The sequence below is a fragment of the Anomaloglossus baeobatrachus genome, chromosome 2, assembly GCF_048569485.1.
Source record: "Anomaloglossus baeobatrachus isolate aAnoBae1 chromosome 2, aAnoBae1.hap1, whole genome shotgun sequence".
Lineage (NCBI taxonomy): Eukaryota > Metazoa > Chordata > Amphibia > Anura > Aromobatidae > Anomaloglossus > Anomaloglossus baeobatrachus.
Window position 1 is genome coordinate 248,880,780 of NC_134354.1, and position 17,239 is coordinate 248,898,018.

Sequence of the window (17,239 nt, forward strand, 5' to 3'; positions counted from 1 at the left end):
CTATATTGTGCTATTTTAAAGGCATTTATAGAGGGGTTTTTTTTTAAGTGTTTTTAAAGGGTTTTTAAAGGAGAAGGTTCTTCTGACATGTCAGGAAGTGCCATCTTGAGGATACAGAACAAGGGCTAGATAATGTCATTCACTTTTACGCTACCCAGAAAGAGCTCATTTTGCTGCGCTCACAGAGAGACGAGTACGTTGGGGGATAGCTAACTTTTGGTTTGCATTTTTATTTAGTGGACCTAGTTTTTCATATCCAGATGAAATGAATAAAAGGATTTATGAATTTGTTTCTTATAAGTAACAGTAGAAAACAAACATTTAAGTAACACATCAGAAAATAAAGCCATAAAGTAAAGAACAAATAGCCCTGAAAATCACCTTATTTTAAGATTGAGAACCGAAAATGAGACAAATCATGAAAATGTAATTATCTCTTGAATGAAAGGAATAAGTCACATACAGTAATACTGCCTATAGAAAATGATGAAAAAAATGTCATGATATTTGTCACTTATTTGGAAATAAAAGAGATATATTTCTGGAAACAATCTAATTCCTGCTCATTAACACAACTGCATGGATGGCTGTTATAAAGGCTAGTGGGGGTCAAACCTACATTCATAGCCTGCAGCTGTAAGAAATAGGGAGCTTTCCAGAATATCTACAGACTGCTTTTATAGGGGGTAGATGGTGGTAAAAATAAACCACAGACTGCTGGTATAAAGGATACGTGGTGGTAAGACAACCCACAGACAGCTGTTATAGAGGAGAGGTGGTGGAAAGACTACATCCATAAACTTCTGATATAGGGGATACTAATGGCCCATACTACATCCACAGACTACACAGTGGAGCACTTACCTTATCCCTCACCTTCACCTTTGTGGTGCTCTATCCCACACACGCTGCATCCCCATATCTCACACCCTGCACCACTAATATCCCACACACCCTGCACAGCAATATCCCTCAAACCTTACAATCCAATATCCCTTCCAGACCTTGCACCCCAATATCCCACACACAGCCTGTACCCCAATATCCACATACCCTGCATCTCCATATCCCTCACACCTTACATTCTCATATCCCCTACAGAGCCTGCACCCCCCATACTGCACACACCATGAACCCTGTCTCACACATTTTGCCTCCCATATCGCACACATCCTGCTCCCTTATGTCACACACTGCCCCCATATACCACGCAACCTGCACCCCCTTGACACCTCTCTCAAGCACCCCTCTGTCATAGTCTGCACCCCTAATATGCCACTCACCCTGCACCGCCCATATGCCACTCACACTGCACCCCCATATGCCACTCACCCTGAACCCTGCAACACCCATGTCCCCCTGTACTCTCATTACCTGTCACACATCTTTGTATCTCCTCCAGCTTCTCCTTCACCACCTGCTGCTTATTTACTGACCAGCAAAATTCTGTGGCTCCTACCAATTGGGGTCACATGTGAATGACATCATCACAGGTCCTTTACTAATAGCAGGTATTGTTTTCTTTCTGGGAAGGAGCTCATTCGCCCTCCTCTGCGCCAGCAGCACTCATACAGCGAATTCCTCCAGTTCAGCCCTGAGTAGCAGTAGCTCCGAGTGGGCTCCTCCAGGTCTGGGGCTCGGGGCGACTGCCCATCTAATAGTTGCGCTACTGATCCACAGTCTGCTGCTATTGGGCATAGGTGGTGGTAAGGCTATATCAACCTACTGTTCTTGTAGGGCAGGGATTGGGAATATTTTATCTGTCAGGGGCCAATTGAATGTTTATACCATCATTCGAGGGTTGTACAAAATTATCAACTTCAAATTTATCCTGCGTTATTTGGTTAAACATTTAATTTATTCAACCCTAATATGATGGCTTGATCTGCTTCTCTTTGGTGTACAGTGTGATATTAGGTGGTATTAATGTTGTTGCTACTTGCAGCTACCTTTCTAGATTTCACTTGACCTGTAGCGCAGTCAACTCTTTGTTGATGAATTTTTTAAAGTACTCGCAGCAGTAAGTTCTGAACACAGATGTTAATAAAACTGCATGTATAATCACAGTGAGATATTCATCACTGCTCACGTGACATTTATAGAACTCAAGCAGTAGGATATCTGAAGTACATATCACATGGGAGACACTGAGACTGCTGTATATACATCACTTAAGGGACACAGAGACTACTGTGTATACATCACATAGGAGACACTGAGACTGCTAGAAATAGATCATATAGGGGACTCAGAGACTGCTGTACATATTGTGTAGGCACGAGGTCAGTGAGTGCTCTCGTCCACTTGCCTAGCTGTCTTTATAAAGACTGCAAAGACCAGGACTTAAACCACTGAATGCTCGATCTCCTTTCATGTGGGCAAAACACAACTCAGACAATACAGGATGAGTAAACCACACATCAGTAATACTTTATTGGTTCACCAACAGGTAAAAACATATAGTACATTCCCTGTAAGAACAAAAGATGGTACAAGCAACAGAGTCTCAACCTTATGCTGACCTGCCAGGGATTAGAATCTTTTTGACTTCAGGGCATTCAGGGCTAACTATCCCAGTTCAGCAGCACCCACTTTTGACAGGCACCCACTGAGAAGAGATAGCGGCAAGCTTAGGAAGCAGTTCTGTGTTTCTGCAGTGGGAACCTAGGTTCCTCCGCTGATATCATGTAAAATCAATTCTCTTTGTGAAGTTCTGTAATTCCCCAGCTGGAGCCAAAACTCCTCAGCTAGGACATGTAGAATAATAATCTTGGTGCAGTTCTGTGTTCCCCAGCTGGAGCCAAAGTTCCTTGGCTGGGGGCATGTAGAGGCTAACATACTGTTGACAAGAGCAAAGCCCTTGTATAGCTCTCAGTTCTCTTACAGGATTGGGGGAGATGACTGCTCTCTCATTGGTCGCAAGTTGAATCCGACTGCATAATTTTTCTCTCAACTATGTAATCAGAAGGGCTGAGTGAATACGCATATATAGACAATAAGGCGCCGATCAGTCTGGGAGAAGAGAATGGTTATCTTCTCTTGATTTAACAAACAATATGAGCCATATGTCTGGCCTAATTAAGAACAGTTCACCTTCATACAAGAGGTCAATGCTGTATCGTCATATCTCCCCTTCTTAATTTGCCCCGGAAAACTGCTGGATAATAGCAAGGGTCACAGTTGATGTGGTGGCCAGACGTGATATATTCTACCAATCATCATTGCCCTTTTCTCAGGACGATATCTTAACATTTTCATAATCTTTGCTCTTTTGGTAGTTAGGTCAGCAACAGAGGCTCCCATCTCCCTCTGATTTACTCCCCCAGGTTGGTTAGCCGCACTACAGACAAACTCTAAGGTGGGGTCCATGAGTTGGCTTCCCTAAACTCCTTACGATATATCTCCCCCCAGTAAATGGCCTCAGTTTGGTTAGGTATACTCACTGCAGTCAGCTTAGGGATGGGCAATGGAGGTTGGAGATGTGGGTCATCCTTGGAAGAGGTGGCAGAAGGATCCGCATCAAAGGGCTTCTTGGCTTGTTTGTGCATGATGGCTGTGATATACAGAATGTATAGTTCTTGTCCCTGGTCATTCAAAGCAAAAAATGAAAAAAAAAAAAAAAAAACTAGAAAAAATCCTCCAGCCAAATCAGGTCAAAATGGCAAATGCACTTGCAGGATACAGCCAGCCCCTCATGATAAAGATGTAGGTAACACAGGTGCTGAATACCGATGAGATACACTCTCAACTTACCAACACATGGAGGGGGTGGCTGCTGGTATTAAATATGCACACTAATGAGATTTTACATAGGGCACCAGTCATTCCCCAAATTAACAGGTGTGGGATGGCCGTCCATGAGTCCCTTTTCTAACTGGTCGGTGCCCCCGTCTAAATGCACATGTGCCAGAGGGATGTCCGAGAGTTGGCGGCAAGCCAGTGAGGTGGTCACTTGGTGGTCTGGTAAAGGGTGTTCTGTGGGAACAATATCTGGGCTTACCAGGGTGATAGAAGACTCAGTGTCTCAAAGTGCTTGGGCCTGTATGTCACTGACCTGGACAAGCTGGATGAGGCAATGGACGTTGTCTGGGGTAGGGTTTCTGACCGGGTAGATCACTTCCTCCACAGCTGGTGTATCCTGGGGGTAACATCCCTCAGACCCTGATGGCTTGTCTCAGCAGATGTTGACTGGATGGACCTTCGGGCAGGCTCCAGGCATGTGGCGATGGAGGTTGGCTGGGGTAAAGTGTTTGACCGGGTAGATCACCTGCTCTGCGGCTTGTGTATCCCAGGGGTAGCATCCCTCAGACCCCGATGACTCATCTTGGCAGGCTTTTACCAGCTGGGTAGGCAAACAGGCTTCAGGCATGGGGCCACGGCTTTGTAGAAAATCTTTGTCCATATGTCCAAGGCGACCGGACATATAACAGCGTGGTGGATTGGACAAGTCACAGGCACTGTTTGTAAACCTTTGCCCTGGTGGGGCTTTGCTGGGTAGTGGGATAGTCCTGGGAGAGTAGCTAGTACTAGTTCAACTGGAATTCCCAAAACTGAATACTCGCTTGTGGCTTCGGGTTCAATTGCGGCCAACAACCCCTAGATTTGGGTTGCTTGGTACCGTTTGTTGATTGCAGACTACCATGGAATCCTTGATCTGGGAAGTAGTTTACTTTGTCTGTGTCATCCTCGTCAGAGTCTTCATCGCCCTCCACGATTTTCTGGGCATCCCAATCGACCTATTCCTGGATTAAGTCTGACCAGGTGTCCTTGGCCCTGTATTCAATCTGTCAACATTGGCACAGCTCTTGTAATATCCATTTACTGCTGATGCTGTATTACCACTCTGGTCCTCTTCCCAAGGCCGAGCTGGTGGGGTTGGACATTGTAGTGTCCGTAACCTGTGCCTCACCTATGGCCTGCTAGGTATGTCTATATGCCTTCCTGGTTATGGAGCTCATGGATGGTGTCTATGAACAACTGTCCCCTGCAGCTCCCCAAGATCAGCCAGACTGAGTAGTGTCCCGCTTCTGCCACCAATTGTGGAGACAGGAGGGTCAGTGAGTGCTCTCGTCCACTGGTCTGGCTGTCTTTATAAAGACTGCATGGACCAGGGCTCATACCACTGAATGCTTGCTCTCCTTTCCCATGGGCAAAACACTACTCAGACTACACAGGGTTAGTGAACCACACATTGGTAAAACTTTATTGGTTCACCCACAGGCAAAGACATATAGTACATTCCCAGCAAGAACACAAGATGGTACAAGCAACGTCTCACCCTTCCTCTGGCCTGCCAGGGGTTAGAGTCTTTGTGACTTCGGGGCTTCCAAGGCCAACTATCCCCGGCCAGCAGCACCCCGCTTTCAAGTCTGTGGATGCTTGCAAAACATTGAACTATATTTTGATGTCATCTGAATGCAGTCCAATTTACACCATCATAGACAATGGAGAAGATGGAGAAATTAAGCTCTCCATCTTCTCCACACCTGTGCTCTTATTTTCTCACACAAGACATTCGCTTCACAGTACAATGACACTCTGACCCTAGTTTCAGCCGAGTGTCGTTTGCATAATCCAACCAATTATCTCGCATGAGAGGCTATACGCTAGTGTGAGCTTACCATTATAGAGTGACGTCAAAATTACACTAATATGCTACCATTACGGTAATTAGGGGTAGGGGCAGTCTGTCATATTGCATGGTTATGGTGGTAAATCTACTAAGAGTCTCTTAAGAATATGCTTTATTTTCATATGTATGGACAATATACATTAGTTTAACCTTAGCACATTTAATAGTAGACTTCTCAGAAACTTATATTTTTCATAAACCAGCTGTAACAGATGTTATCTTAAGATTACAAGCTCCATCTAGGAAAATGTATGAAGGCAATGGCCCTGAGTTCTACTTTGCTCAACTCATTTCCATTTTCTTTGCAGGACTTTTATGAATGGTGTTACGGGACAGGGGAAATCCACAAACTACACACACTGTGGCAGTGGACAAACGGGGGTCTGCTCAATTATGTGATGAATATAACAATGCATGGACTTACAGCATTTCATTGTAAGTATTTTTGTATGTAATGTAAAGGGTTAGTAGAATTGGGTGATCTCACATAACGTAGTGAACTTTATGACCCACTGCTTTTTGTTGGTTAAAGGGGTTGTCCATTCTTATCTTAAAGTCTGCAGTCACTTTATGTGATTGCAGACTTGTGAAACCCCTCAACGCACACACTGTATGCTGTGAGAACTCTTCTGTGCTGACACTGGGGACAGCCGGTGCGTGACCACAAGTGTGTGATTTGCATACAAGCGGTCACATGCCAACTAGACTGTATCCGACCTTACCCAATGCCAGTTGATTGAGTAATGCCGCATACAGTCTAGTTGGAAAGTGGCTGAGGTATGCAAACTGTCACTACTGACACCAACACACTAGACTGTATCCAGCCTTACTCTGCCAGTGTATTGAGCAAGGCCGTATACAATCTAGTTGGAAAGTGTCTGGAAGTATGTAAACTGCCGCTCCTGGCACCGACACAGGTGAATCCTTGCAGTGCACAGTGGTGCATGCGATGTGAGGGTTCACAAGCTGCAATCACATAGCATGACTGCGGACTTGTAGTTTAAGACCAGACAACCCCCTTAAGTAAAAATTTGAGCAATTATAAGTGGTTTTTAGTAAGAATTACTGGTTTCATTGTAATTACACCAGTCAGTGTAAATGCTGTGTTTTTTTTCTGCTGTGTTTAACTGTCCAAACAAAGTGGATGTGATATCATTGTTAGGTTGACCTAACGCTCACAGCTATTGCCAGCGATGTCCGAATGCAGAGAGGGTACCGGTGACCCCCCTCTGTCCCCCTTTTAGCCTTCAATGAAAACAGGCAGACACCGTTATACACGTAAGGCTAGGAGACGTGCGGCTCCCAAAAAGAAAACTGTATTATTTTGTTTACATTACAAGGTTATACAAAGTTGATTAGGGCGTAACTATGCAGCATACATATTCATTAAAGGCGTGAATTACACTGAATTACATGTTCCCAGCAAGAGAAATTAACATAATGACTTATTCTCTCATAATAGTCTATTCCGCCTCTCATTCTCATAACAAGATGTTTGTCAGTCATTTCTAAGTCAAAACATTCTGTGTCCTTGCAGTTAGTCTCACGGTTTATTACGTAAGTAAGTCTGGTTTGATATTGCCAGGGAGAATGAATTTCCATTATTTTTTAAGTCAGTGAAAAAGGTTAACTCTTTCCTCACAATCCCCCCTATTGGCGTGATTGATGGACAGGGGGCCATTGAGAAGCTGTGGACTATAGAGAAAGCAGGCTAGCCTCCAGATAGTTTCTGAGCCGCGGGTTTGCTCAGGGAGTGTCGTCTCACATCCGTCACCCAGGACTGCCTGCATGCCTCTCGATAGGAGTCTCATCATGATACGCCAAGGTGATTTCTAGAGGAAAGAGTAGAGAAGAGAAAAAGGCATATTAGTGATTTCATACGGGTGCTGAGTAATCATTGTATCTACATTGCTTCAAGCAGCGGGAAAACAAAGCCATTAGCAACTTGAACACTACATAAGCAACTAGTAAACAGAGTAACACTTGGTGTCATTGACTGATAGTCTATTGTAACAGCCTCCCCATTGAAACACTTCGTTTATTGGGACTGGTATGGCTAAGTATCGCATGGAAGAGGCTGTCACAGGTGCGTGTGTACATATCCAGCAGTCTGTGATCTCAAGTTTTTCAGCTAACACTTCATGATGGGTCTCAAATGAATTCTGCCGTGGTGTAGAATGCCCCAAAAAGGGAGTACACATAGAAATACTTATCAGCAGTATTAGGCTTTCTTGCAGTGGCTTGCATGGACCCATGTCGATCTCCCCTCAAGTTTGACGGAGGTTGGAGTGGTCAGCTGGACAGTCAAAGGCCCTTCGAATCGTGGCTCAAGGGTCTTTCTCACGTGCTTCTTTAGGTAGACCCAGTCACCAGGCTTTAGAGAGTGGGTTCCTGGAATGGTATCAGGATCAGGTAGAGAAGAGTAGACCCTTTGGTGGGTTTCAGTTAGTCTCTTCTGCAGGGAAACAACATAAGACGTTAGGCTATCACATTGCAGGTGTAACTCCTGCGGGAAGTAGCATCCTAATCTGGGTGCACTACCAAAGAGTATTTCAAAGGGTGAGAGCCTGTGCTTTCCCTGCGGGGTAGTCCTTATAGAGTAAAGAGCTATGGGGAGACATTCTGTCCATGGTCTACCAGTCTCCTCCACTGCCTTGGCTAGTTTGAGCTTTAGAGTTCCATTTAACCTTTCCACTTTCCCTGATGACTGTGGGTGGTAAGGCGTGTGTAAGGCTGACTGAATGCCTAACAGGGCACAGGTGTTCTGGAAAACTTGTCCAGTGAAATGAGTACCTCGGTCTGACTCTATGACTTCAGGGAGTCCAAACCGAGGCACCAGCTCACAGGCCAATTTCTTTGCTGTAATTCGGGCTGTGGCTGAGCTGACAGGGTAGGCCTCTGGCCATCCTGAGAAGAGGTCTACACAGACAAGTACAAACTCGTAGATGCCATGTTTTGGCAACTGTATATAGTCTATTTGTACTCTTTGAAATGGGGAAAACGTCTTTGGCATGTGTCTTTGCGGGGTTTTAGTTAGCTGGCCTGGATTGTGTTGTTGACAGATGTGACAAGCTTTTATTCTCTGGGAGGCGTATTGTCTGAAGCCGGGGGCTACCCAATATGGTTGCATCTGGTTCATGATTGAGTTTGTGCTACCGTGTGTGGGGTAGTGGAGTACTTGAAAAATAGCAGGGAACCAACTGCGTGGCAGGATGGGAAGTCTGTTTAGGCGCCAAATCCCCTCCACCTCTTCTGCCCCCTTGGCCAGCCATCCGGCCTTTTCTTCCTCAGAGGCGTTTTCTTGTGTCTCAAAGAGGTTCTGCATTTCTTCCTCCGTCGTTGACACTGTTTCCGTCTCCTTCAAAGGGAGTAAGGCTGCTTGTTTTGCTGTTTGATCGGCCAAGCGATTTCCCCTTGCCTCGGGTGTTTGAGCCTTGGTGTGGGCAGCAACCTTTATGATTGCTGGCTGTTTTGGTATCAAGGCTACTTCCATTAGTTTCTTCACTGAGGCTCCATGCCTGATGGGATTTCCTGTTGCTATGAGGAATCCTCTTGTCTGCCAGATAGTGCCAAAATCGTGCACAATGCCGTGTGCATAGGCTGAGTCCGTGTAGATGTTCGCTGTTCGTTCTTCCAGAAACTCAAGTGCCCAGATGAGAGCAAGAAGTTCTGCTTCTTGAGCAGATATGCGTGGAGGTAGCAACAGCGTGCACTGGAGTCTGACTTGTCTTGCCATGGAGAGATGTTTCAACTGCACTTGATTGAGAACAGCATAAATGTCATGGCTGGTAAGGATGGTAGTCGGGAAATCGAGTGAGATTTCAGATGCTTTCTGCAGTATATTTGAAACTGTTGTAACAGCACGGACACAGGTTGGTGCTGCTCTGGTGACGTCGAGTTGAGAGGAGTAGTACCCGATTATGTGATGTTTGTCCGTCTTCTGGGTGAGTACTCCTACGGCAAATCCTTGAAGCTCTGCTACGAACAGATTGAAGGTGAGATCATAGTTTGGTAGTGCCAGAGCAGGTGCATCAATCACTAGTTCCTTGAGCTTTTGAAAATTTTGTCGAGCTTCTTCTGTAAGGGAGAAAGGAACATTCTTTGTGCAATCATACAGCGGTTGCATGAGTAGTGACGCATTGGGAATCCACCGTCTGCATTTATCTCTGCTTGCTTTGCATCCTACTTCTGCCAGAAAGGTAAGCATTCCTCTTCACTAGGGCAGCACAGTAGTAAATCATCCACGTACTGGTAGATGTACTGCGAGAGGTAGCGGGAGGGGGGATTGTCTCAGCTGCGGTGGCGTAATTCCAGGCTTGACTGAAACTTTTACTGTGGGCACGGGTAGTGTGCCGAGGTCAGTTTTTGATGTGGACCAGAGTTTTGCAGGAACTTGTAGAAGTATTGGATCCGTGTTTACTTCACGTGTAACATCAGATTCTGCTTGATCTTCTATCATCTGAAGAGTGCACAGGACTTCTTCTGGGATATCTTCTGGAATTTGCAGGATAGCAGATCCCTCTTCTTCTTTCTACAGTCTCTGATCACATGTCCTCTGACTCCCACAATAGTAGCAGGTCGGTGCCTTCCTTCTTGTACCTTCTGGCTGACCGTCCACTGCTGCTATGACAACTTTCTTGTTGCTCCTTTTATCCTTTGCGTCGGTTTCTAAGCCACTTGCTTTGTTGACTAGAAGATCTATGTCTTCCATGCTCCTCCATTCTGGGCAGCACGCTTTCAATCTTTCTGCCAGAGGTGCATGTATTCCATCCATGAAGGATCTTACCATCAGGCGACGTATTGCACCCGCTTGTAAGTCCAGCCCTTCATCTGCGAATGACTGCATCAATCTGTAGTAAAATGAGCTGACATTCTCCACAGGACCTTGATGCACTGGTCCCATTGTGCCCTTAGTTCTTTGCTCCTGGGCGCAGAAGAGATTGAGTCTTATCATGAAGTCTTGGCCCGATTCCACATTACGGGTATCATCCGGAACATGTCCCGTCAGGTGGGCAGTGAGTTTGGCATACAGTTCGGGAGACATTTTAACTCTACACAAAACTTCCATGTCCAACCAAGTGCTTCTGTAGGAGACCTGTATTTGGTTCAGGTAACGTGAAAAACTGACTGGGTTTTGTGGATTAACAGGTGGTCTTATCAGGACTCTTCTTTCCACCACGGGATAAAGAGGCACTGGTGCTGTAGCTTGTAGCTTGTGCTGTGGGGCTCCACAGGCTAGGCATGTTTCACTCCAGTCCGGATTTTGTTGGCCACAGTTTGTGCAGGTCCATCCCGGGGATCCTGTTATTTTTGGAGCTGTTCCAGGAGTAGCTGACAGGTACGGAGGAAGCTGCTGTTGATCCTTATTAGCCTTCTTCCCAGCTTCTTCCCATGTGTCTGATTCTTCATGGTATATCCAACCTTGATCGTGGGCTGTTTTTGCCATGTCAGAAAGAGTTCTGACTAGTTTAGTCCATGATTTATCTGCTATCACTCCTGCTCTAGTAGCTCTTATTGTGTCCCATTTGTTGGGGTCCAATTGATCCTTCCCCTTCAATCCAAATGTCTTAAAAACTTCCTTGGACTGACTGGCTGTTCTTTTGCCATGATAACACGTAATGAGATGTTGCAGGGTGCATCCAGCTCTTCTGTCTTTTGATATTCCTTGCCCCATTCTTCTTCTTCTATCTTCTTCAGCTTTTAGACCCTTGAACGTCCTTTGGACTAAACCTACCTATCCTGGAGATACTCAGAGACTAACTCCTTTTGTATTCCTACCTAAGGTGAGGTCTAGAACCACCTTTCCTGGAAGTACCCAAAGACTGATTCTTGATGTGTATTCCTACTGAAAGGTGGTGTCCTAACTTCAGAGGGGGCTGAGAATGTTGAATGGCGCTGGGTTGCCCTTCTTGTAACAGAGATACACTCTATATCCGATAACAATGGCAAACAGGGCTATTCCCACTAACACTAGGGCAATGAATATCACATCCATTGGACAGAGCAGGTACACTATTCCCTTTCAACACTCACTGATGTATGGGATCTATGACAACCAACAAGGACAACAGCACAGAAGTAAAGCGCGGGAGAGCAGACACGCGACACACGGAGAGGCAGAGAAACAAACAAGCAAACAACCAAACAAGGCACAGAAAACATCAGCTGGCAAGGCTCTCTCAGAGTTCAGAAGAAACCCGCCAATAACCCAGTTTCTACTCACAGTGTACCATTTTGCGCGTTGAGGAGAGGGGAGATCAGATGTGGGGAGCATAAAGAGAAGAATAAGGTTCAACTCTTACCTGGCCAGGTGTTTCTGGTCCCCACGTCTGGTCCACTCCTCCTCTGAATGGCAAGACAGTCCACTGCGTCCTGGGATTACAAACACGGGTCCCTGCTTTTCGGGCGCCAGATAATGTTAGGTTGACCTAACGGTCACAGCTATTGCCAGCGATGTCCGAATGCAGAGAGGGTACCAGTGACCCCCCTCTGTCCCCCTTTTAGCCTTCAATGAAAACAGGCAGACACCGTTATACACGTAAGGCTAGGAGACGTGCGGCTCCCAAAAAGAAAACTGTATTATTTTGTTTACATTACAAGGTTATACAAAGTTGATTAGGGCGTAACTATGCAGCATACATATTCATTAAAGGCGTGAATTACACTGAATTACATGTTCCCAGCAAGAGAAATTAACATAATGACTTATTCTCTCATAATAGTCTATTCCGCCTCTCATTCTCATAACAAGATGTTTGTCAGTCATTTCTAAGTCAAAACATTCTGGGTCCTTGCAGTTAGTCTCACGGTTTATTACGTAAGTAAGTCTGGTTTGATATTGCCAGGGAGAATGAATTTCCATTATTTTTTAAGTCAGTGAAAAAGGTTAACTCTTTCCTCACACATGAAAACTCCTGCCTACTGTCCGCTGTCAAAAGACGGTGTTGATTTGTGTGGTTTTGGTGTTATTATTCTTTATATACTTCTATTGGGATCAGTATGGCCGTCAACGGCCATGCTGAACTCATTGTGCCTGCCCTTGTCGGATCGCAGGTATTACTTAGTTTGAGGCCTGGAAAGTACCAGCGTGGGAGGCTGGCTGGGAATTCCCGGTTCCGTAGACTTCTATTGGGAGTCTAGACAACGTATGTTTAAAAAGCATGTAAAAAAAAACCACATTAGAAAAAACTCACTTGAATTTTGCAGTTTTTCGCTATGTAATCTGACAGCAGCAAGATTTAAGGGCAGAGATCCAAATTCCAGAGATGTATTACTTAGTTTATTGTGTGCAGCAGCTATGTTAGGGTACCTTCACACTTTAGCGATGCAGCAGCGATCCGACCAGCGATCTGACCTGGTCAGGATCGCTGCTGCATCGCTACATGGTCGCTGGTGAGCTGTCAAACAGGCAGATCTCACCAGCGACCAGTGACCAGCCCCCAGCCAGCAGCGACGTGCAAGCGACGCTGCGCTTGCACGGAGCCGGCGTCTGGAAGCTGCGGACACTGGTAACTAAGGTATACATCGGGTATGGTTACCCGATGTTTACATTAGTTACCAGCGCACACCGCTTAGCTGTGTGTGCAGGGAGCAGGGAGCCGCGCACACTGAGCGCTGGCTCCTTGCTTTCCTAGCTACAGTACACATCGGGTTAATTAACCCAATGTGTAATGCAGCTACATGTGCAGAGAGCAGGGAGCCGCGCACACTGAGCGCTGGCTCCTTGCTCTCCTAGCTACAGTACACATCGGGTTAATTAACCCGATGTGTAATGCAGCTACATGTGCAGAGAGCAGGGAGCCGCGCACACTGAGCGCTGGCTCCTTGCTCTCCTAGCTACAGTACACATCGGGTTAATTAACCCGATGTGTAATGCAGCTACATGTGCAGAGAGCAGGGAGTCGCGCACACTGAGCGCTGGCTCCTTGCTCTCCTAGCTACAGTACACATCGGGTTAATTAACCCAATGTGTACAGCAGCTACATGTGCAGAGAGCCGGAGCCGGCAGCACAGGCAGCGTGAGAGCGGCGGAGGCTGGTAACTAAGGTAACTATCGGGTAACCACCTTGGTTACCCGATGTTTATCTTGGTTACAGCTTACCGCAGCTGCCAGACGCCGGCTCCTGCTCCCTGCTCGCTTCATTTGTCGCTCTCTCGCTGTCACACACAGCGATCTGTGTGTCACAGTGGGAGAGCGCCTTTGAAGAAAACGAACCAGGGCTGTGTGTAACGAGCAGCGATCTCGCAGCAGGGGCCAGATCGCTGCTCAGTGTCACACACAGCGAGATCGCTAATGAGGTCACTGCTGTGTCACAAAAAGCGTGACTCAGCAGCGATCTCGGCAGCGAGCTCGCTGTGTGTGAAGCACCCCTAAGTCACAGTTTTCTGAGTGACACCTATAGCAGAGCTCAGTTAATGATCTGTGTATAACCACAGCTTTCTGTGTACATTGTATAGTAACAGAAAGCTGCTAATCAGTGCTGGGGGTGAGGTTGGACTAGGATGCATGAAGCCAGTTGTCTTGCAATGATAATCTCCTACTTATAAAACACTAAGGCCCCTTTCACATTGCGTTTTTCTCTACGTCCACAGGTCCCGTCGAGGCATCCGTCCGGACCGCCCCTCCTCCACTCTGCAAAGCGTGCTCCGGACTCATGCGCCCGACAGGGCCATTCACTGTTATGGAGCGCACTGCGTTAGCGTGTGCTCTGTTTTTGGACGAATGCCCCGACGGGACCTGTGGACGTAGAGAAAAACGCAATGTGAAAGGGGCCTAATTGTTTAGAAACAGCAAAACCCGGCCTAGTAAATGACACACCACTGGAATCAGGGTTTCTACTGTTACATCACGGTATTATCAAATTACATAGCAAAAACCTGCTAACCTTTCCTTTTAAGTCCAGAATTAAAGCTTTTCCGTACTCTGAAAAATCACATTAAAACACTGCATCAAATGAGTAACAAAAACTTATCAAATAATGGGCAGTAAAAATACATTAACCAAAGAAGATTGGTATTGAAAATGCTCATTTCCACAGTATGCGAACACAGCCAGACAGACACATAAAAACAAGACATATGAAAATGAAAAAGTTATGACTGAAGCATGACAGACCTAAAATTAAAGAAATTGTTCACCTTGAACAATCCTTAAGTTATAAGGGTCACTTTACGGTAGTCTATTGCAAGGTAACCCTTATATTAAATAGAAATGTCTAAACTATGATCATATTTCTCACCATTTGGTATCTTGTATATCTAAATGCTGATTAAGTGACAGCAGGGCAGGAGTTTCTAAGCCACCAAGTTAACACCATGGTGGCCTCAATATCTACTCCCCTAACTTTGATTTACTGATATTCGATACTTTTACATTTTGGGATCTGGCATCTATAGACAATTACACTCATGCCTTATGTTTCTTTTCCGCAGAAGGGCTACAGAGTAAACTGTGTACTGAAGCCAAACATTGATCACGCTTCAAGGGGAAGCTCTTACATTTCCTCTTTGAGAACATCGCTTGGATAACAAAGGCTGTTTCCAGAGGACACATCGGTGGTTTTTGTTAAGCAGGAGCTGATCGCTCAGCAAAGAGATATCATTACCTCTGCATTATGGCCATGACCAGGCGTGAAAACCATCTACAAACATAATGGACATTACAAGGAGGACTTCAATTATGTGTACAATCAAGAGTTTTCCTTGTGCTACATATGTACAATTGTAAAATTAACGGGCAACAACGCCTTGTAAATGACGTGCTTGGAGGTGTAGCTTTTTATCACTTTTAAGTAATGTATTTGGTGGTTTACATAGACCATCGGGAGACTTTCACAACTTCACCTTGTATTTGATGCTACACTTTAAGGTATTTATTGGTAAGACTAAACGCCAAGACTAGGGTCCTACTGTCGTATTTTGTCTCATCTGAAAAATGATGCTAGTCAGACTCTGATCAGAATGGGATCCGATTTTCACGGATGTGGAGAATATCGAGAAAAAAATTCTCCATCTTCTCCATTGTGTCAGTCCATGAAAATCGAACCTCTCTCAGATGTCCACCCATTGACTTACATAGATGAGTGTGATCAGACATATACACAGCCCCACAGAATAAAATTGGTCCGAGTGTGATCCAATGTTATTTTGGAGTGCAGTTGGACGGAAAGTACAGCAATATGAACATGTCCTAAAGTCCATTTGCTTCATGCATGACTGTCAATAAAGGCAAGTAGAATAAGGTGTATGGCACACTTGAAAATATAGGTTCTCAAGAAGGGTTCAAACCCGTCTCAATGAATAAAAGAAAAACTTGGCACACCAAAATGAATATAAGGACTTTATTGTATAGGCTGTCCAAAAACTGTAACGTTTCGACCCCTGTATTTGGGTCTTCATCAGACACAATAGACTCTTGTACACTGATACGTCAATAAGAGCACACATTACTGGCAAGGTCTTATTGGGAACATTATGTAGTCATTTCATAAATAGATGCAGTCAATATATTGTATGAATGAGCAAACGTTTGTGCAACGTCACTTTAGAATAATTAGTAAAATATTGAGCTACCCACAATGTACTCTACGAGCAAAAATATACCAGCAAATGTATTTCCAATGCAACACAAGACACGACACTTCCAATATATATAGACTTGTAAGTTTTTTTTACTCTAGAAGGAACTATATTGATGTTATGTATCTTGAGTATTGACCACTTAAGAGCGCAGCCACTTTATTATAGTGTTATTGCTCAGGCTTGGAATTACAAAGACCATAAGACAAATTTTTGCTGGATATTTCAGACGCAAAAGCCTATTTATAGCTTATTAATGCAGTAACTTTATTAAAAATTGACAAGTATGCCTTTGTAAATATAAATACAGTGATATGGTTCTGCTTCTGTAATTCTGAAATAAATATGACTTTTTTTAATGTAGAAAGCCATGGCTGTGATTTATTTATTGGCTGTAGAGTTTGTTACTGCAAGTCTGTGTGTCCTACACCTTGGCCTAAAGGCTCACGTAGAGATGAGATTATCCTTAACAATTGTTATCTGCATTGATTTTCTAGGGGGCAAATTATCAGCCTTATCAACTGCGTATCTCATACCTGACACATTGATTTAGCCATCTTCTGTAGCTCAGAGAATAGTTAAAGTGAAGGTTCATCTTTACATATCTTCTTGTTTTGAGACATCTTATACAATCAGTTGGATCACAGGGGCATTGAGAGAAAATCTAACAATAGGAATTTAATGCTACATCTGTAAAGGAATTTGCAGTGATAAACTTGCTAAAATGTTTTACTTTTTCAGTAATATTTAAGTTTTTTAGAGTTTTCCCATGCAGCTAAGGCTGTAGGATTGGTCAGCAAGTGAATGATCTGATTATACTAGCTGTTACATCTAGTCTAACGTTACCAAGGCTGCCATTAGGAATTTCAGGATCTCATACTGGCAAAAGTTTTAGGCCCCTTGAGACTCCGCCCAGACTCCACCCCAGCTCCGCCTCCACCCCTCAAACATTCCACAGTCCTGCCACCACTCTTGGAAAAACTAATATATATACTAGCTGTAGCACTGGGCGTTGCCTGGGATTGTAAC

The 17,239-nt window shown here is 44.8% G+C and overlaps 1 protein-coding gene across 2 annotated transcripts in view; it reads left to right on the forward strand.

Annotated features, from left to right (window-relative positions):
- Positions 1-16,555, forward strand: part of LOC142289777 (calcium/calmodulin-dependent protein kinase type 1D-like) — a 138,251-nt gene extending 121,696 nt beyond the window's left edge. For both annotated transcript variants that reach the window (XM_075333707.1, XM_075333708.1), the window contains exons 13-14: positions 5,941-6,067; positions 15,065-16,555. In XM_075333707.1, coding sequence (XP_075189822.1) covers positions 5,941-6,031 — 91 coding nt within the window. In that variant the 3' untranslated portion in view covers positions 6,032-6,067; positions 15,065-16,555. The remainder of the gene's footprint in view (positions 1-5,940; positions 6,068-15,064) is intronic.
- The last annotated feature ends 684 nt before the right edge of the window (positions 16,556-17,239 follow it).